At 41.4% G+C, this 21,786-nt stretch overlaps 1 protein-coding gene across 1 annotated transcript in view; it reads right to left on the bottom strand.

The window, feature by feature from the left end:
• Positions 1-450: 450 nt before the first annotated feature.
• Positions 451-21,786, bottom strand: part of LOC143028124 (uncharacterized) — a 61,318-nt gene continuing 39,982 nt past the window's right edge. The window contains exons 5-6 of the mRNA XM_076189757.1: positions 17,591-17,760; positions 451-3,331 (exon numbers count right to left, since the gene is read on the bottom strand). Coding sequence (XP_076045872.1) covers positions 3,170-3,331; positions 17,591-17,760 — 332 coding nt within the window. The 3' untranslated portion in view covers positions 451-3,169. The remainder of the gene's footprint in view (positions 3,332-17,590; positions 17,761-21,786) is intronic.

Here is a 21,786-nt window from a genome sequence, read left to right on the forward strand (position 1 = left end):
TTGGACTTCTAAAATTTCCTTGGAGGAAAAATAAATAATAATAATGAGCAAACATTTGTAACCATTGTCCCTTACCAGCAAGAGAATCCATAATTACATTTACCAGTGGCTTTTCCCTCCTTACACGGGAGGTAGCCAAGGTCAAAGGCATAAAGCCACTCATCCCCTCATACTCCACTCCCATTCATCACCCCTCCCTCCTTCATTTCTTGGGTTCTCCTAGATGATGGGTTGCCCATTGTTCTGGGTCAGTAGCAGTACAGCAAGACACAGCATATCCACAGCAAGGCCACTTCATTTAATTGGTGACCCCCCTTCTCCATTCCCTCATGCAGGAAAAGAGAAGATGGGGAGAAATCACTTTGGGCTGCATCAAAATAATATTCACATGTAACCACTCCTTAACCCCCTCCATCTCCCACCCACTCCCTTCCATGCATCACAGTATCATCCATACAAAGCCATTCTGCACTCACCCCTATCTTCTCCTTTCCTCAACAGCCTTAACAGACATCTCCCTCTTTCTCAAGGTCCCTTTTACCTATTAATCTCTTCCTCAGTCGCCCTCTCATGTTCACTCCATTCACTTCTGTCTTCTACACTTTTACCAATCTTTCTTCACTCATTCTTTCCATGTATCTAAACCATCCCAATACTCTTTCATCAACCCTATCTCCCAACTCCTTTTCCACCCCTGCTCTCTTCCTTACCTCCTCATTTCTCACTTTATCCAGCTTAGTAACCCCTACCATATTTCTCAGACATTTCATCTCGAACACATTTAAACCTTTCCTTTCTTATGTTCCATGTTTCTGCCCCATTCAGTGCTGTCAGCACAATTACCCCTTCATACAATCTCCTCTTAGCATCTACTCCCAAATGCCTATTTCTCATTACATTTTTTATTCTCCCAAGGCATTTACTTGCTTCTCTCAATCCATAATTGGTAGTGGAAAACATGTTCTGTGTAATGTTTATAAGTATGATCACTGTAGCCTTGCCCAGCTAACAATTTTTTTCAAGCAAATACAAAATCTACCATGGAGAGGATGACTGAATTAATGAGAGTATTAGTAATCCTAATGAGATCTAATGTATAGTTTGTGCATTCACCACACAATGAACACTAGTGATTATTATATATTCCTAAACAAAAATATAATTCCAAATCTTAGTACTAGAGGCACCTGGAATGCCCAAAAGATATATACATCTTGTTTATGCACTTTTATCCCATATAAGAATTGGGGCCAATCATACAGTTATGCAAAATATAGTGAATTAGTCATCCAGAATGTGTTGAGGTGTGTATGGATTATAAGCAAATGTAGCTGAGATAAGAGATGCTTTGTTGACCTCTCAGTCCCTCATTGTTGCATTTATTCTCATTTGTTTAGGTTTTTCTTTTATAGTATGGCCAAAAAGAAGCATTTGAATTCAGAGACCATTGAACTGATAATCATTGGGCTTAAAAAAGCTAGCAAAAATGTCAAAGGAGTAGTAAAATTAACTGATGTATCCCATCATTCAGTGTTCATGTGGTGTAAGTGTTTCATAGAGGATGATAATGTTGAAACTCGTTGCCATTAAAGGCATCCTGGTAGACCAAAAAAGGGGTGGAAGCAAGTATTCTGCAGTGCTAAAGACAGTTTTAAAGTCCCATTCTTGTCTTATAGCATGTCAAGTGAAAAAAAAAAAATCCTGGAGTGTTGGGGGAGTGCTCTGTGTAAATGGTAAACTGCCTGTGATTTTTTTTTTTCAGTTGCACAAAAGCAAAAGAGCATTGATTTTGCTAACAAGTACCTTCACTGTTTAAAAATCTTTGGAGTGATGAAGCTACTTTTACTATTACCTGTAACTGGGAGAAACAAGCTTATATGTTTCTGGGTAATGATCCCCTTAACCCCTTCTATATGGTGACGCCTACATAGAAATCATGAGATGCGAATGGGTATATGAGGATGCCTGTGTCAGCATCTTGATTATATTAATTTGTAGTTGTAGCTGAGTGACCCCCATATTCTGTGAGCTGGCTTGATTATATTTCCTGTGGTTACTAATATTCAGAGTGAAATAAATTGAGTAATACAGTTGTAAATTTATATCTTATAACATGAGAATTGCGATGCATCATCAAATCATCATAAATCAGGCAGCTGATGCTGCCTGTGAGAATTTGACTCATATTGAAGAGGTTTACTCAAAATACCCATGTGGCACCATAAAGCACCCAGATTAATGAACAATATAGGGCTGTTTTCAGGCAATGGCTTGGGTAATCTTTGTGGGTTGCCAAAAAATGTCAAAGTGAATCAGAAAGCAAATTTGGAACTTCTTCAAGGCAACCTTCAGGAGTCTTTGGATTGTGCTGGTGCCACAATTTTCCATTAAGATGCACCAGCTTATACAAATTTTTGAAAAGTGGTTTGGAGGAAACAACATTAATTTTATGAATGACTGGCCTGGAAATAGTCCAAATATGAATCCAAGGACATCAATAACACCATAAAGCTTCAAGCTGCCATTACTGAATCTTGGGCAAATATATCCCCAGGAATCTTGCCCTTTCACTACTTGTCACCTCTAAGAAATGAAGAGATGGAAAGGAAACCCTACTAAGTATGAAAGTAATAAAAAAATATATATAATAATAATAATATTGATAATAATAATAATAATAATAATAATAATAATAATAAATATATAATAATAAAAAAAAATTCCTGTGTATGCATTGAAAAATTGTCAAGGGTACACACTGTGGTTGAGTACTGTATACATATGGCTGTGTCAAAATTACATGAATTTATAACTGGTTCAAGTACTCCTTGTTTTTTTGCAACTTATCCCTATTTGATTTTTACTTACTTCTTTTCTGGTACTCTTAGTGCACAAAACAAGGTTGATGGCAATTTCCTATAGACATTCTGCATTCTGTTGACTGACTGGCTTGGAGTGGCAAAGATTGTAAGACAATCTGGGTCTCCAACCTCTAAAACATTACATAAACAATGATGTCAACCTCTCATATATTTAGCTGAAGATATATTTGTACTTAAAGGGTTCATCTAAATAAATTTCTAAGACAAATTAAATTAGATACCCTCATCTCAATAATCATCCTTAAATAATCTTATATAATGACTTTATAAATATATTGCCTTGCAATCTACACTGAAGGAAAAGTGAATTTATGTTCATAGGTTTTCTGCTGTCCTTGTTTCTTCTGCATAAGTATGTGTCTGAGGGAAGCAGCTTCTTCTCGTAGGGTGGCAACTTGAGCCCTTAACATGGCATTCTCTTTCTCTAAGTAGCCAGCACGAAGTGTAACCTGTGCAAGAAAGATGAGTCATCAGTGGTTCTAAGAAACTGAGAAGAGATGAATGTACAATACATGGGGTCTGCAAGATCTAAGCATGATTTGTTCAAATCCAAATGTGTAACTAGTGTTGTTATAGACTGTTTTACAGACACTTCTATAATCATGCACCACTGTCATACACTATTTCATATTTTATGTATTGGTTAAGAGTCCCATTATCTTTGTGGGAAGTTGAGATGATAGAAATACCTGCACTGGTGTTTTGTCATCCAGGATTTGGACCTCAGTCTCTTAATCCAGCACTCACCAACCTGTGTGGATGTTAGGGCCCAGGACATAAACCCACTTTGGAAATTGGCCCAGGACACGACACACCACCAATTCCTGAAGTGGGTTTATGTCCTGGGCCCAAACATCTGCACAAGTGGTGACTGGCAAGTGTTGGATTAAGAGACCTAGGTGCACTGTCATTGTCACTTGAGGAGATAGATTACATTGGTTGCGTGTTGTGAGATGTGAAAATCAGATATTCTAGAAGATTGTGTAGAATTGTGAGGGAAGTTTTGTATTGGCAGGTAGGAGGGTAATATCTTGTCATGTGGTCACCATGTATGAGGTGGGAATGTCCTGTTTGTAGGCATATTAATACACACCTTTGGGAGGCCTACCCTGAGTTCTGTAAGCCAGAACTTCTGCAACATCCTCAGACACCCACCAAGCACGGAGTGTATCAGACTTCAGGGCCCCATGTATTTACCTAGTTGTATTTTGCAGGAGAAGAGCTATGCTCATAGATACCCGCAGTTGTATCTTTCTGCATCCAGTTCCTTCTTAACCATTTCCATACGGTGACGCCTACGTAGGCGGCCTGAGGAGCAAGTGGGTACTCGATGATGCCAACGTCGCCATCTTGATTATATTTATTGTAGTCGTACCTACGTAACTTTCATTCTCTCTAAACTGGCTTCATCATATTTTCTATGGTTATCAAAATACACGGGTGAAAGAGAACGAACGATTGAGCACTGACTTTATTTTTTATAATGCGATTACAGACGCTCCTCAACTTACGTTTTAGTTATGTTCCGAACGGCCGAACGTAAGTTGAAAATGAACGTAAGTTGTTACTGTACTATACATCCGTAAATTCTATTACCGTATCTTATAAAACACCCCTAAATCATTAATTATACACATAACATTGTAAAATAATAACATCAATTTCAAATAAATTAAATTCAAGCAACATAAATTGAGATGGTGGAGGAGGAGGGGGAGGAGGAGGATGAGGATGAGGCAAGGCATGTTCAGTTTGTCGTTTGTGCAATGTAAACAATGGACGCAGCATCATGCGCAAGTATTGTTTGAACTACGGAGAGCACGCTAAATTAAAAAATTCACTCAAAAATTTTTTTTTTACAATTTTTTTTTTACAGTCAGTTCAAACGTAAAATCGAAAAAAGTAAAACGAATGAACGTAAGTAGAGGAGCGTCTGTATTATGATGCAACATCGCACGTCGGACAGCTAATGCTGCCAGACATGCGATGTGCCCCGGAGTGAAGAGGTTAAAGTCATGTATAGTTTTAGCACTCACTGTTTTCTCTTTCAATTTATTCCATGTATCTTTTTGGCTACCTCCCTTGTAAGGGGGAAAAGTCTTGGTATATGTATGTATGCATGTATCTATCACTCTGTGTGGAAAGCTATTCTTTTTCAGATCTCATCTGTAACTGTCCTTCTTAAGTTTCTTCTTGTGTCCCCTTGTATTTCTTCTGTCCCATTTAAGTAGATCATCTCTGTCAAGGATTTCCATCCCTTTCATAATTCTATTGATGGTTATCAAGTTGCCTCTTTCTCTTCTTTGCTCTAGAGTTAATAAGTTTAGTTTGTCCAATCTTTGTTTGTATGTCAACATGCTAAGTGTCGGTGCCATCTTTGTTAGTGCTCATTGAATTCTTTCTAGTTTCTTTATGTTTTTTTTTTCTTTTTTTTCTTTTTTTTTGCTGGGTGTCCATAGCAACGCTGCATATTCTAATTTTGGTCTTATCAGTGTAACTAGTATTTTCTTCACCATTTCCTCGTCCATGAAGTCAAAGGCCACTTTCATTGATCTTATTAAGTTGTAGGTTTTTCCAACTATTTTGTTTGGAGAAACAAAATAGTTGTGTTCTCCAAGTTCTGCTGTTTATCACCAGACAAATTTGCATTGGCAAAACTGACATTCACTGAGCTTGAGTGCATAGGCATTTGCCAGAAAGCAGCAGACCCTTGGGCCTCCCCCTTTCATATCTTCACCAAGAAGGACAGCTTACTCAGGCCCTGTGGAGACTACAAGCACTTCAACATGATCATTATTATTGAAAAAATTGATTGTAAAACTCCGATAGGAAAAAGTGACCACGTACTAATAGAAATGGAATTGAAAGAACAAATGGACCAAAGCAAAAATGATAAACATAGAATAGGAAGACCTATGTATAACAAAACAAACTTTGAGAAACTTAAAATATTCTTTCGCAATGCAAACTGGGAAAAATTCCAAAACGAAGATACAGGGATAGAAGAAAAATGGAACATACAGTACTAAAAGTAATTTATAATGAAGGAGTGAACAAATATGTACCACAACAAAAAATGGAAAAGGCATACATAAAGAGCTGGTACAACAAAAGATGTAGTGAAGCTAAGGACAAAAGAGACAAAGCTTGGAAAAAATGGAAAAGAGATAAGAAACAAAGCAAATGGCAAACATACATCAAACTAAGAAACGAATATGTAAAAATACACAGAGATGAAAAGAGAAATTATGAAAAAAGGATAATAGACAAATGTAAGGAAGAACCCAAACTATTTTACAAATATGTAAATGGAAAACTGAAAAACAAACAAGAAATAGAAAAACTGCGCCAAGATAAAAAGGAATATACAGAAGAACTGGAAATGGCTGAAATTATGAACCACTTCAGATCAGTATTCACAATAGAAAACTCGCCTAACAGTGTAGATAGAGAGAATTATCCCCAGCAATGAAAGAAATAATCGTAATACAAAAAGAAATCAGTGACCAAATTAAAACCCTTGATGTCAGAAAATCACATGGCCCAGACGGAATTGCAAACTGGATACTGAAAGAATGTATGGAAGAATTAACTGACAAAATATATAATATAATTAAATTCTCACTTAAAGAAGGAAAAGTACCATTGGACTGGAAAAAGGCAAACATTGTACCAATTTATAAGGGAGGTGATAAGGAAGATCCATCTAACTACAGACCAGTCTCACTAACAAGCACAATAGTAAAAATTTGTGAAAGAGTTGTCAAAAAAAGATGGGTTAAATACCTGGAAGAAAAATCTATACTGAACCCAAATCAATTTGGATTCAGACAAGGGAGATCATGTACAACAAATATGATCTGCTTTTACTCAAGATTAGTAGACATAATACAAGAGATGGATGGGTGGACTGTGCTTTTCTGGACCCGCAAAAGACATTCGATAAGGTACCTCATAGGAAACTAATAAATAAGATAGAGTCAAAAGGTGGCATCAGAGGAAAATTATTGGAATGGATGAAAGACTTCCTGATTGGGAGGAAAATGAGAGTTGTAATTAGAGAAAAATTCTCCAACTGGGAAGAAGTAAAAAGCGGTGTCCTGCAAGGATCAGTACTGGCCCCGATCATGTTCGCCGTATACATTAATGACATGAATGAAGGCGTGGAGTGCTATACGAATTTCTTTGCGGATGATGCAAAATTACTTAAGAAGGTAAAAACGGAAGAGGACTGCAACTCATTGCAACAAGATCTGGACACAATATGGAATTGGACTCAAAAGTGGGAAGTAAAATTTAATATAAAGAAATGCAGTATAATGGAATTTGGAAAGAGTAAAAACAGAATATCAAAAGATTACAGAATTGGGGAAGAAAAAATAAAGAAAGCAAACTCTGAAAAAGATCTTGGAGTGATGATTGGAAAGGACATGAAACCAGAAAGCATATAAATAAAATATTCGGAGAAACCTACAACTTATTGAGGTCAATCAAAGTGGCATTTGAAAATCCATGTGAACAAGTTGTATAGACACGGTAAAGGAAACATGGACTGGAGGTGAAGCTTTATTCCTGACGTTTCGTCTAACGACTTTCTCAAAGGAATGAGCATACTAGAAACATACAGAGATTATAAACCCGCCTTATGGCTCAAGGGGGTGTACGAGCGTATAGCGCTGCGTCCTGATTGGCCCGCTGAGACAGCCAATCACGAAGCGCTATCTTCGCTGAAGATTTGGCCCAGGTGAAGCTCCCAGCCTTATTGTTGATATTCGGACGAGTGGTGATGTACGCAGCTTCTATAGATTTTTTTTTATAGATTTTCTGATCTTCTTATCCATACCTTCGTGTAGAATCTCGGCTCGGTTCCATTGCTTATATGGATGAAGAAATGATAAAGAAAATACTAACTACACTAATAAGACCAAAACTTGAGTATGCAGCATCACTTTGGACACCCAGTACCAAAAAGAATATTAAGAAACTAGAAAGATTACAAAGAGCGACAACCAAACTAGCACTGACTCTTGCTGAACTTACATATGAGCAAAGACTATCCAAATTGAACCTACCAACTCTGGAACAAATAAGAGAAAGAGGAGATTTGCTGACTATCTACAGAATAATGAAAGAAATGGAAGTTTTAGACAGGAACGACCTGTTAGTGTGGGACAACAGTAAAACGAGAGGACACGGAAAAAAACTGAAAAAAAAAAAAAATAGTTATAGAAAAAACTTGAAAAGGAACAGTTTCCCACACAGAGCGATCAGTGGCGGATCCAGGATAAAAATTTGGGGGGGGCTAACCTGAATTCCTTCCTCTGAGTAGTCTGATGTATCACAAGTCTGAGGTATAATAATGTTTTTCAGATTTTTCTGTATTTTAGACATATATAATAGAATGTATATTCGTTTTATATTGTTACACACTTGTGGTGGGGGAAAAGAATACTGCCACCAAGTTTCCCACTTGGATCGTAAGAGGCGAGAAGAAAGGGACGGGGAGAGGGACTAGGCATCCTTCTCCCTGTAGCCCCAAGGGGCAGATTCCTAAAACGAAAAGGAAAGGCATAAGGGGTGCTGGAGGGCCTCGGGCCAGCACCCTAAGGTTTGGGTCTTTTAATGTGCGTGGATGTGGTACAGATGAGAGTAAAAGGGAAGAGATAGGTAGTATGTTTGTGAGAAGAAAGATGGATGTGTTGGCTTTGAGTGAAACTAAGTTGAAAGGGAAGGGTGAGTGTAAGTTTGGGAGTGTAAGTGGGAGGTTATCAGGAGTGAAGAGAGGGCGAGGGAGGGAAGGGGTGGCTATTCTAGTAAGTGAGGAGATAGGTAAACAGGTAGTGGAGTGGAAGGAGGTTTCCTCAAGGATAATGTGGATGAAGGTGAAACTGGGAAAGGAGATGTGGGTCTTTGTAAGTGCAAATGGGCCTGGCAGTGAGAAGAGCATGGAAGAAAGGGAGGCCTTTTGGATAGATTTAAATGAGTGCATAGAGGGTTTAGGAAGAAATGTCAATGTAATAGTACTGGGAGACCTTAATGCTAGGGTGGGAAATGGTCCAATCGATGGAGTGGTTGGGAAGTGTGGAGTTCCAGGAAAGAATCGTAGTGGAGAGTTGATGGTGGAAATGTGTCTAGAAAGAGAGTTGATGATAGCAAATACAGTGTTTCGGAAGAAAGTCAAGCATAAGTACACATGGGAGAGGGTGGTGGAGGGAAGGGTGGTAGATAGAGCGCTAATGGATTATGTAGTGGTAAATAGGATTATGATAGGAAGAGTTACGGATGTACATGTGCTAAGGGGAGAGGGTGGGGGAATATCAGATCATTTTTTGGTGGAAGGTAAGCTGAGAGTGGAGGATAGATGGAGAAGGAGGAAAGGGACAAAAGGTAGGGAGGTTCTTAGAGTGAACTCCTTGAATGAAAAGGAAAAGGAGAAGGAGTATGAAAAGAAGCTGAAGGAGGAGTGGGAGGGAGTAAAGGATAGAGCAGAGATGGGTGTGGAGGAGGAATGGGGATGGTTCAAGGAGGGAGTCTTAAAGTGTGCAAGGATGGTGTGTGGAACAAGAAGGACAGGGGGAAATAGAAGAAAGGGTAGTGAATGGTGGGATGAGGAAACAAAGAAGGTTGTAGAAGAGAAGAAGCGAGCTTTCACAGATTGGTTACAAAAGAGGACAGGGGAGTCATATGAGACGTACAAAGAAAAGAAAAGAGAAGTAAAGCAAAAGGTAAAGGACGCAAAGAGGAGAGCAGATGTGAAATGGGGTAGGAGTATGACAGAAAATTTTGAAAGTAATAGAAAGATGTTTTGGAAAGAAATTAAGAGAGGAAGAGGAGGCGAATCAAGTAGGGAAGAAAAGGTAAAAGGTACAGATGGAGAGATGATAATGGAAGAGATGGCAGTGAGGGGAAGATGGGCAGAATATTTTAGGGAGTTGCTGAATGTGAAGGAAGATAGGGAAGGAAAGATAGCTGCAGTGGGAAATGCGAAGAAAATGAGAGTGATGAGTGAGGAGAATGGAGGAGAAATAAGGAAGGATGAGGTGAAGGCAGTTGTAAAGATGATGAAAGCAGGTAAGGCACCTGGTCTGGATGGATGTCATGCAGAATGTCTGAAAAAGGGAGGTTCAGTGATGGTGGACTGGTTGGTGAGGTTATTTAATGTTTGCTGGAGAGAGGGTAGAGTACCGGAGGACTGGAGTAGTGCCTGTATAGTTCCTCTTTACAAGGGAAAAGGGGACAAGTGTGAATGTAGTAATTTCAGAGGGATTAGCCTGTTGAGTGTAGTAGGGAAGGCTTATGGGAGGATCTTAATTGAGAGGATTAGGAGAGGAACAGGAGTAATTGGTGAGGAACAGTGTGGATTTAGGACGGGTAGAGGTTGTGTAGATCAGATCTTTGTGGTAAGACAGATATGTGAGAAAGCTATAGGAAAGGGGAAGGATGTTTTTTGGGCTTTTATGGATCTGGAAAAAGCTTATGATAGGGTAGACAGAAAGGCACTGTGGGAGGTTATGCAGATTTATGGGATAGGAGGAAAGCTTTTGGGAGCTGTCAAGAGTTTTTATGAGAGTAGTAGAGCATGTGTTAGGATTAGAAATGGAGAGAGTGAGTGGTTTGAAGTAAAGGTGGGACTTCGTCAAGGATGCGTTATGTCGCCCTGGCTGTTCAACTTATACATGGATGGAGTGGTGCGAGAGGTGAATGCTAGGGTAGTGAGTCAGGGATTGGAGATGGTTAAAGAAAATGGAGAAAAGTGGGAGGTGAGCCAGCTGTTGTTTGCGGACGACACTGCGCTTGTGGCAGGGTCAGAGGAGGGATTGAGGAAGCTGGTGGCAGAGTTTGGGAGAGTATGTGATAGAAGAAAGCTAAAGATAAATGTGGGTAAAAGTAAGGTGATGAGATGTACAAGGGGTGAAAGTGGCAGTAGACTGGAAGTGAACATTAAGGGAGAGCGACTGGAGGAAGTGGATAGTTTTAGATACTTGGGTGCAAGTGTAGCAGGAAAAGGTGGAGTGAAGGTGGAGGTAGAATGTAGATTGAGAGAAGCGAGTAAATGCCTTGGTGGTTTAAAGAGTGTAATGAGGAATAGACATTTGGGAATGGATGCAAAGAGGAGACTGTATGAAGGAGTGATTGTGCCAACAGCACTGTATGGGGCAGAAACGTGGAACATAAGAGAAGAAGAGAGAAGGAGTTTGAATGTGTTTGAGATGAGGTGTCTGAGAAGTATGGTGGGGGTACTAGGCTGGATAGAGTGAGAAATGAGGAGGTGAGGAGGAGAACAGAGGTAAAAAAGGATTTGGGAGATAGGGTTGATGAAAGAATATTAGGATGGTTTGGACACATGGAAAGAATGAGTGAGGAAAGACTAGTAAAAGAGGTATGGAAGGCAGATGTGGAGGGAGTGAACATGAGGGGACGTCCTAGGATGAGGTGGATGGATGGGGTGAAGGGGGCTTTGGGGAAGAGGGGAATGTCTGTTGAGGAAGGAAGGGAGAGGACGGAAGACAGAGGTGAGTGGAGAATGGTTGTATATGGATGATGTTGTGACTGCATGAGGAGGAATGGGCGGGGGGGGGGGGGTAGTATGTGTGAGTAAATTTTGACGCAGCCCGAAGGGATTTCTCCCCGTCCTCGCCTTATATGCAAAGGGGGACGGAGAGGGGGGGTCGCCGATTAAATGAAGCGGCCTTGCTGTGGATGTGCTGTGTCTTGCGACACTGCTTCTGACCCAGGGCGGTGGGCAGGGTGCAGGGATGACCCGTCATCCAGGAGGTGCTCAGATGAGAGGAAGGGTGGGAGGGGTGTGGAGGGTATTTAGGGATGAAATGGGTGGGAGTGTTTTTATGCCTTTCCCTTTTTGGCTACCTCCCTTGGAAGGGGGAAAAAGCCTTGGTATATGTATGTATGTATGTACACACTTGTGCTAGTCAGTGATAAGGCACTGGCATGCTTATACTCTCGCATAGAGAGAAATTATTGCAGGATCCGTGTGTAGTGTTAGTGCACATGGACTCATGGAAGTAATAAAAAATAAAAGTAGCTTTAAAAAACAGAAATACAAACAAAAACGTGCATGAACTTCTGAACCTGTTAATAAAAGTATCTAAATTACATTAATAACACACAGCATTGTTCATGGGATCTCACACGAACATCAACCTCCTGTTTTTTTTTGGCAAATACATTGATTACACTGTCTATTTCAATATTGATTTCATTGTGAACGCCGAGTAGCGCCAGGCCGTTGAGGCGATCTTGACCCATAGTATTCCTTAGGTAGGTCTTCAGTCGCTTCAGGGTTGAAAATGAACGCTCGGCCTCTGCGTTTGAGACTGGGAGCGTGATCAAAACTCGGAGGAGCTTGGCCAGGTTCGGATACATTCGGGTCTGGGCGTGGGCCAGGGCATCTCCAATGGATTCGAACTTCATTGTTGTTGAATACCAGTGCTCTGCTTCCGCCTTCACGAGGCTCAAGGTCTCGATGTCAGCCTCATAAACCTTTGCCGCTTCCAGTACAGCAGCAACATCTCTGTCAGCGCTGCTGAGCAGATTCTTGATCTTGAAGCCAACAGGAATAGTATCATTCCCGAACCGGGTCTGCAGCTCAGTCAATACATGGTCGAGGAATGGGACATATATAATCTTCGGTAATACTCCTCAGCTGTCTGGAAGGGTAAATTTGCTCGCTGCGTTTGGCGCTTGCAAACTCGAGGTACAGGAATGGTGTCATGTGATGAACCGATCTCCTGGAGGAGCCCCTCTGCCTTCTTGAAGATGTCCTGGAAGCTGGTCAGTACACCTTCCCGGGTCTTGTTTAGATGCGTCACCACATCACCAATCGTAGGGTACCCTGAGACTAGATCGACCATAGGGGACTGCAGGGCTCGGCTCGGCTCCACAGTGTGAGCTAGCACAGACTCAGCGACGGCGAGACCAATCAGAAAGCGCGGCTCTCGGATTGCTATTAGTAGTAGTCCCGCCGTCGCGTCCGAGTTGCTCTCGTTCTCCAGAAAGACGGCAATAACTGGCAGGAATTCCATAAACACAATGACTGAGTCGTGTCGCTCAACCCATCTAGTAGCGCAGAGGCTGACCAGCTTCTTCCGCTTCGTGGACGTGTGGTCTTTTACGAGCTCAGTAAACCTCATCGAGCGCATGTTTGAGGAATAGATGTAGTTATACACCTCGCTGGGAGTCTGGAGAGCGAGCTTTACCTCCTTGGTGTCAAAGCCTTGGTCAAGACGAGGTTGAGACGATGACTGAAACAATGAATCATCTTTGTGAGCGGGTATTCTCGCACTACCACAGCTGCACACCCGTGAAACTTTCCCATCATGGCACTGGCACCATCAAAACAGAGGCCACGGCAGTTGCCCATGTCGAGGCCGACACTCTTTACTGTGCTAAGCAGGAGGCGTGCCAGGCCTTCCCCAGTCAGATCCTTGGCGTGAACAAAGCCAAGGAAGTCCTCACTTAGCTGACCTCCGCTGAAGTGATGGACGCAAATGGTGGCCTGTTCTTTCCCTGAAACGTCGGTCGTCTCGTCCATCATGATGGCGAAGACTCCAGAAACTGATGATACCACTTTCTCTTGCACCAATCGCCCTGCAAACAAGGATATTTAACCCCCGGACCTGGCAAAACATTAGAAAGTACTAAAATCGATTAAATGACATCCTTACAATGATTTATGGAAGAACAAATTTGGGGGGGGCTTCAGCCCCCTCAAACCCCCCCCCCCTGGATCCGCACCTGAGAGCGATAAATACAGGGAACAAATTAGACAATAAAACAGTATGTGCAAACACTATACAAGATTTTAAGATAAAACTTGATGCGGAGAGATACAAAGACGGGTCACCACGAGCATAGATCCCCTCCCGTATATTACAACTAGGTAAATAAAGCCTGACCACTATCCTCTTCCTAACATCACCAACATCACTTCATTCCTGGATGAAGCAAATATTTTACCAAGCTCAATCTATTGAAGGTATACTACTAGGTACCAATGCACCCCAATGACATCCCCAAGACTGCCATGACCACACCCTTTGGAACATTCACTTTCAACTACAACTATTTTGGCCTCAGATATTCCTGGGCCATGTTTCAAAGGGTGATGGATGGCATCTTGGGCAATTTGTGGTTCTGCAGCTGATACATCAACATCCTGATCTCTGCTTCCAAAGAGAAACACTTGCAACACATCACCACTGTGTTAATGCAGTTGCAGCGCAACAGCCTGGTGGTCCACTATAACAAGTGTTCCTTCTCCAAGAAGGAAGTGGACTTTCTGGGGCACCACCTATTGGCAGTTGTTGTCTTGCCCCTCTCTGAACAAGTCAGCCATCAAGCACTTCCCTACCTCCACCACAGTGAAAGCCCTGCGACAATTTGTGGGGATAATAGATTATTACCATCACTTCCTCCCTGGGATAGCTGCCACCATGGCTCCACTTTATGCAGTAGTCATCTGCAAACCTAAGGATCTTCTGTAGGACCCCTTTCAAGAGGAGGCATTAAAAAAAGCCAGACACCCTTGCCACCACAGCTCTCTTCAATTTTCCTTCACCAGGCAAGCTGTTCATCCTCACCAATGATGCTTCCAACCATGCTATCAGGGTCGTCCTGGAGCAACTCATACAAGGATGCCCCCAACCCATTAGCTTCTTCAGCAGGAAACTGTTGAGGGCGGAGAAGAATTATTCAACATTTGAATGAAAACTGCTCGCAGTCCACCAGGCTGTCCATAACTTCAGCCATATCCTCAAAGGCATGCCTTTCATAGTTCACACCTTTACACGTCAATTTGATACATGGTCCCAGCTGCAGTGTTGTCAACTGCCATTGCAGAATTCAACTGCATCCTGCACCACCTCCCTGGCAAGCACAACCTAGCTGACACCTTTTTATTAGTTGTCATAGCTATGCTCAGTGCACATGGGCTTCAACTACACCAAGCCTGTAGGACCTCTATTACTGCACTCCAGAGGGAAGATGCCACACTCTGCCCCAATGGCACCACTATCATCTGCAACATCAGCACCAGACACTCCCACCCTTGGATACCCTCCACCATGTGATGATATATTATTAACTTCATCCAAGATTTATCACACTCTTCACGACATGCTGTAGCCTGCCTTCTCAAGAAAACTTTTGTGTGGCACGGCATCACAAAGGATGCAAAAAAAGTTGGCTCGCGTATGCATCACCTGCCAGAAATCCAAGACACATTGACATACCAAGATAAGCACCAGGATGTTCCACCCGTCACAGCATCATTTCGCCCACACTCATGTGGACATCGTGGGCCCCCTAACCATCTTTGAGAGACACCACTACCTGTTCATGGTGACTGTTGAACATGTTGGCCAGAAGCTATAACTATGGCATATGCTTATGTATCTTTTTATGCTGCCACACTTGTATCTGGATGGATCACCAAATTTGGCTTACCTGACTACATCACATCAGACCATGGCACAGCATTCACTTTATAACTGTGGACTTCCCTCGGCTAGCTGCTGGGTACCACTATCCACCACACCACCACTTGACCACTTACAACATCAAAGCCGACAGTATGGTGGAACAGCTGCACAGAACACTGAAAGCTGCCCTAATGTCCTGTTGTACCAACTTCCATGGGTCCTACTCAGCCTGTGAACTTCACCAAAGGAAGGTCTCGATGTCTCACACTCCGAAATGGTTTACAGCGACCCTCTTGTCATCCAAGGCTAGTTTTACTCCAACACACCTAATGAAGGCCTCAATTGGCTCAGATGCATTGTTGGAAAATTCACCCCTTGCTGACAGACCTACAAGCCAGCAAACCGCCGATGTGTCCTCAAGGATCTATGCTCATCAAAGTACATTTTCCTCAGAAATGATGCCAGATCACTGCCACTCACTCCTCCCTATTCAGGTCCCTTTGAAGTGGTTCAATGAAAGGAAAAGGCCTTCCTCCTCAAAACTGAGGGTACAGACAACTGGGTAATAATGGATCACCTCAAGCCTCCAAGTCGATGACCCCCCACCCCAGTTCATATCTCAAAGACAGGTCACCTGTTAGTTCAGCCAAGTTGACACCCTTTTTGAGGAGGGGGGTATTGTGAGGTTTCCGTCATCTACATGAGGTCAAAATAATCTAATTGTGATAAAGAGTACACGAGCGTGCTGGTGACAGCATGAGGTCAGGTCAGGAAGCACATCAACATAATGGAGGCAGGTAGGTAAGTGACAGCAGCTGGCCAACTTACACCTCACATGTGACTGGCTCAGTCATGCACAGCTCAAGTTGGTAGATTTGTATAAATAGTTTGTGATTTTGCCAATAAAGTATTCTGGATTTGACCGTTGTCTTTACTACACCTTACTGGTAGCCATGCTAGTACACTCCCATATGCTTCCCAAGTCCTCCTTTGTAACCAATCCACATGTGCTTGCTTCTCATCTTCTGCCACCATCTTCATCTTATCATCCCACCACTCACTATCCTTCCTTCTATTCTATACCTTCCCATCCTCCTCATTCCATGACCATATTTGCAGATCTTGTCATTTCCTCCTTGAACTCAGAGCCTCCAAGAAAAATTGTGCAAGGTGGTGCAAGACCCCTTTGGGGCCCCAAGGCAGGCAAAGATTTTTTTCTCAAAATTGAGGATTTGATGTCCAGTTTATAAAACTGCCTTACAATAATTAATGATACTAATAAAATGAGGTAAGTGTGGTGTGATAAGTATAGTGATGTTTATGTATGTGAATGTAAGTGTATGTCAGGCTGGGGGTAGTAGAAAGTGCTTGTTCTTGAGGGGGTATGGATGTTGCATGATTACTGTGGGGTCTATATTAGCTCTTGGGCCCCCAGAACAAAGTACTGGCTGGACTCTCCTCTCATAGACCCTGCTTGAAACAGACCCATTCCTTTTCTACTTCCACCTCTACTCTATCATTCACCACCTCCCACACTTCTCTCAGCTTATTTTCCTTCTCATTCCAGTTGTTTACATGAACTACCTCTCTACTTTCTGCCCTTTTCCTCTTTCTCCATTTATCCTCCATTCTCAACTTCCCTTCCATAAAAAAGGACATTCCCCCAACTAACACTCTTCCTATCCTTTCTTTGGATACCATTACATTGTCCACCTTTTCATCAACAACCCTCTTTCACGTATACAAATGCTTGACTCTTCTTAAACACTGTGTTTGCTATCATCACCTCCCTTCTAAACACATCACACACATACACTTTCTGCTATTAATTTTTACCTGTCACTCAAAAATTCCCTACTACTGCATCTATTGACCAACCCCCTATGCATTGAGGTCTCTCAACACCATCAAACTGATATTCCTCTCTGAACTTTCTAAGCCGACAACTTACTTTATAAGGGGGGTAAAGCCATTTGATATATTGACAGATTTAACTTGTAATATCACTACATTCCGATGCCCTCCTTGAATCTTTCATTTGCCATCTCTCTATGTTGTGATATTGTCCCTAAGGACAGAAGTGCTGGCTATTTATGACAAAATACTAAATACTACTATTTTCATATTAGATTCTTATCTAGTCAAGTAGCCTACTTCCAAATACTCCAATAATCTCCAATTTCCATAACAGTGTTTTTGTTTGTGTAGGCTATATATTAGTTTGACAGATATCATTATTCTCTCATTAAATCCTTAGCATTCACCCACCTGATCCTCCCGTTGTTTACGGGCATCTCTTGACTTCTTGGCAGCCAGATTGTTCCTTTTCCTTCGCTCAAAGTACTTTTCATCCTTCAAGCTGTCTGGTATAGGCTTCTTCTCACCCCTGGGTCGTCGTGGTGCAGAGGAGGCAAGGGCACGAACAAGCAGTGATGAGGCTGAGGGAGTCAAGTACATACTAGAAGGTGTTGGTGCTGCAGGAGGAAGGACCAACACCATCAAACTGGTAAAAGTGACTTTTAGTTGTTAGTATTTATGTTTATCAGAAGTGAGGACTTTTCTTTTGTGAATGCATATACAAATTTCTAAAGAACTCAAAATAGCAAGATAAATATTACTAATGAAATGGAAATGGAACTACATTATCAACTCCTTTCCCACTGAAACAGACCACAGTACAAAAAGTAATATCAGCCAGACTGAAATATCACCCTTATTATCAAGCAATCCACCTACTGATCCAATTCATTCCTTTGCATTCAATTGCTGTCTGGAGTGAATAAGTAAAGGACAGGTGTTCTGTGTCTTTTGTATGGTAGTTACATATATACATACATACATATACCAAAGGCTTTTTTCCCCTTACAAGGGAGGTAGCCAAAAAGGAAAAGGCATAAAAACCATTCCCACCCATTCCATCCCTAAATACACTCCACTCCCCTCCACCCCTCTACCCTCCCTCTTATCTTGCCACCTCCTGGATGACGGGTCATCCCTGCATCTTGTCCACTGACCTGGGTAAGAGGCAGTGTCACAAGACACATCACATCCACAGCAAGGCCGCTTCATTAAATCAGTGACCCCTCCTCTCCGTCCCCTCATGCAGAAAAGGAGAAGACGGGGAGAAATCCTTTCGGGCTGCGTCAAATTTTTCTCACACATACTACCTCACCCCCTATCCCCACACCCATTCCACCTCATGCATCACATCATACACATACAACCATTCTCCATTCACCTCTGGTAGTTACATTTTGGGCAATTGGTGTCTGTTGCCAGGCCAATTTGGTGTGGGGTGGTAACCCAAACATAGATGTTCATCTGTCTTGAAACAGATTTCTCATCTGAGTTGATTTTAAGATGTATACTTTGGCAATATGTTAAAGAGTGTTAGGATTGGCAATTAAACCACTCATAATAATAATTTTACTCTATGACTCCACCTTTTTGGTACAATATAGTCCCCAAATATAGAAATGCTGGTTATCAATATCACCGATGAAATACTACTAAGCAATATTTGTTATATGATCTGAGTATATATGTCCCACAACTAAGTGAATGAGAGACCAGCACACTTTCGATTATGCCACCAGCACACACCTGGAGAGGATACTAGACAAACACTCAGAACATTTTATAACACGTTGTCTCCAGTTGGGCTCAGGTCATCAAGGAATGTGAGTTGCTCTAAGTTTAGAACAAAGATGGAGAGCATTAGTGTTACAAACCTGAAATGATACAATCTCTATGAAGTACAATTGTTGCCTTAAAGGAGGCTGTTGTGAGCCTTGGAGAGGAGAAGAGTTCTTCATTCTTAGGCCCAAAGCATGGGCGACAAACATTTTAATATCATATGATGGTATGTGGAAGAAGGTGACTGGCAAAGCATGGGGTAGGGGTAGAAGACCCTCACTTGCTTGAGAGCAAGAACTCCTTCCAAGCTCTTGCAGGACTTCAGCAAGAGGTGATGGACAACCAGCAAGGGGTAAAAGAGAGGAGGGCAGTCACTAAATCCCTGCCTACAAGTAAAATTCTGGTTGTAGGTGGGTAGCCAGGTGAGATATTTAGACAAGGTCTTTTGTGATAAAGATAGGAAGCATAGGATTCATGTGTATTTCCATGGGGCAGGGATAAGATTGAGATGTGCATGGTTGGTGAAGGGGTCAAGCCCATTGTCTGTCTGGGCACAAGGGGGGGCCGATGTAGGAAAATTAGACAGAAATTATTTGCACAGTTCTGGGGATTGTTAGAGAAATTTAAGGAAAAGGGTGGGGTTCTTATTGTATGTGTTACCCATCCAAGAAGTAAAGTTGGTGGCATGTGGCATTCCAGGGCCATTGTAATGAATTGCAGGCTGGCAAACCACTGTAAGGCCAATGAATGGACCTTTGTTGACAACTGGGATTGCTTTTACAACAATAATTATCTATATACATAGGCTGGAGTAAATGAGTGGTGTTGGGAGGCAGGAACTGTATCTTAATGAATTGAAATTCATCAAGGTCATCTTCTAGACCTGGAGGATGGGCAGGAGCATTGTCCAAAACAAGCAAGATATAAAAAGGCAGACTCATCTCAAGCAAATATTTTTTCACAGAAGGACCAAACACCTCATTGATCCAATCAGTAAAAAGGTCACATGTCACCCAAGCCTTGCTGTTGGACCTCCACATCACACTTAGCCTGCTCTTCTGGACTTTATACTTCTTGAAGGCTTGTGGATTTTCTGAATGGTAAACGAGCAGTGGTTTCACTTTCAAATTGCCTCTTACATTGGTACAAAACAGCAGTGTGAGACAGTCTTTCATTGGCTTGTGGCCAGGCAATACATTCTCCTCCGCTGTTATATAGGTTCACTTCGGCATCATCTTCCAGAAAAGACCCGCCACATCCTAATTAAAAACCTGGTGCCGCAGGTAACCCTCAGAATCCACAATCTTCCTAAAGTCACTGATGAAGTTTTCTGCTGCCTTTGTGTCAGTGCTTGCTGCTTCGCCATGCTTCACAACACTGTGGATGCCAGTTCTTTTAAACTTTTCGAATGATCTATGGCTTGCCTTGAGTAGTTTCTTTGTCTGTTGCCGCTCCAGGTATTTTCTTAATGACATCAGCAAAAACTGCTTTCACCTCACAAATGATGCTTTTGTTAATAGTGTCACCTTGCATTTGCTTCTCATTGATCTACTTGAGAAGCAACCTTTCAATATCGTCAAGAATACTTGCCGTTGCATAGATATTCTTGTCACTCCCTTTGAAGCATCTATTTCCTTAATCTTGTCCTTGTTCTTGAGGATAGTACAAAATGTTCATGTAGTCCAATAGTATGTGCGTGCTAGGTAAGCCATGCTCACACCTCATTCTTGCTTCTCAATGATTTCACATTTCACTTCTCTGGTGATTTGTCTTCTTATCCCTGTCTTCTTGAGGTTTTTTCTTCAGGGACATTCTTGCAAAGGTTATTAAACTTTGCCCAAGTTTGGAAAATGTACGATCACAAGCAACCCTAAGATGCTAGTGAAACGAGTGCTAAACACAGACTGATAGCCAAGCTTCCTGGTAACACGAACAGAACATTCACTCCCTACATGTATGATACTTGTCCAGCTCCCATCACTGGCTTCATACTGAACTTATATAACAAACTGGTCTATGAAACATTATCATCACTAATCAATCACCACATTAATATTTGTTTTGTTTCCAGTTGTATTTCATGATCCACTTAGTTACCACAATGGTCAGAAAATATCCAGAATTACATTTAAAAAAAAAAAAAAAAAAAAAAAAAAAAAAAAAAAAAAAAAAAAAAAAAAAAAAAAAAAAAAAAAAAAAAAAAAAAAAAAAAAAAAAAAAAAAAAAAAGGACAATTCTAAGACACATTTCTTCTATAATATTTTTGTTAACAATTTTGTGTTTTTGAGTTATGCACCCTCCTACAATTATGATGGTAAAATATTAAAATTTTCTAAATAGAAATGGGGTTTTATATCACTGTGGACGATTCTACGATTCTTTAGTTTATGAAATTTCTGTTAGAAAGGCCTCATTTTCGAGGTATACCATTTGACAAAGTACCACATAAAAAGCTACTAAGAAAAATTGAAACAATAGGAGGAGTACAAGGAAAGTTATTGGAATGGATGAAAGATTTCTTGAACAGGAGAAAAATGAGGATGGTACTCAGAGACAAAAACTCGAACTGGGAAGAAATGATAAGTAGAGTCCCACAAGGTTCTGTATTGGCTCCAATAATGTTTGCCATATATATATATAAATGACATGGATGAAGGTGTGGAATGTTATATGAACTTCTTTGCAGATGATGCGAAACTACTAAAGAGAGTAAGTACAGAGGAAGATTGTAAATCACTACAAAAAGACCTGGACAAAGTCTGGAAATGGAGTCAGAAGTGTGAAGTGAATTTCAACATCAAGAAATGTAGTATAATGGAATTTGGAAA

The sequence above is a fragment of the Oratosquilla oratoria genome, chromosome 1, assembly GCF_046742065.1.
Source record: "Oratosquilla oratoria isolate Oo_2021 chromosome 1, ASM4674206v1, whole genome shotgun sequence".
Taxonomy (NCBI): Eukaryota; Metazoa; Arthropoda; class Malacostraca; order Stomatopoda; family Squillidae; genus Oratosquilla; species Oratosquilla oratoria.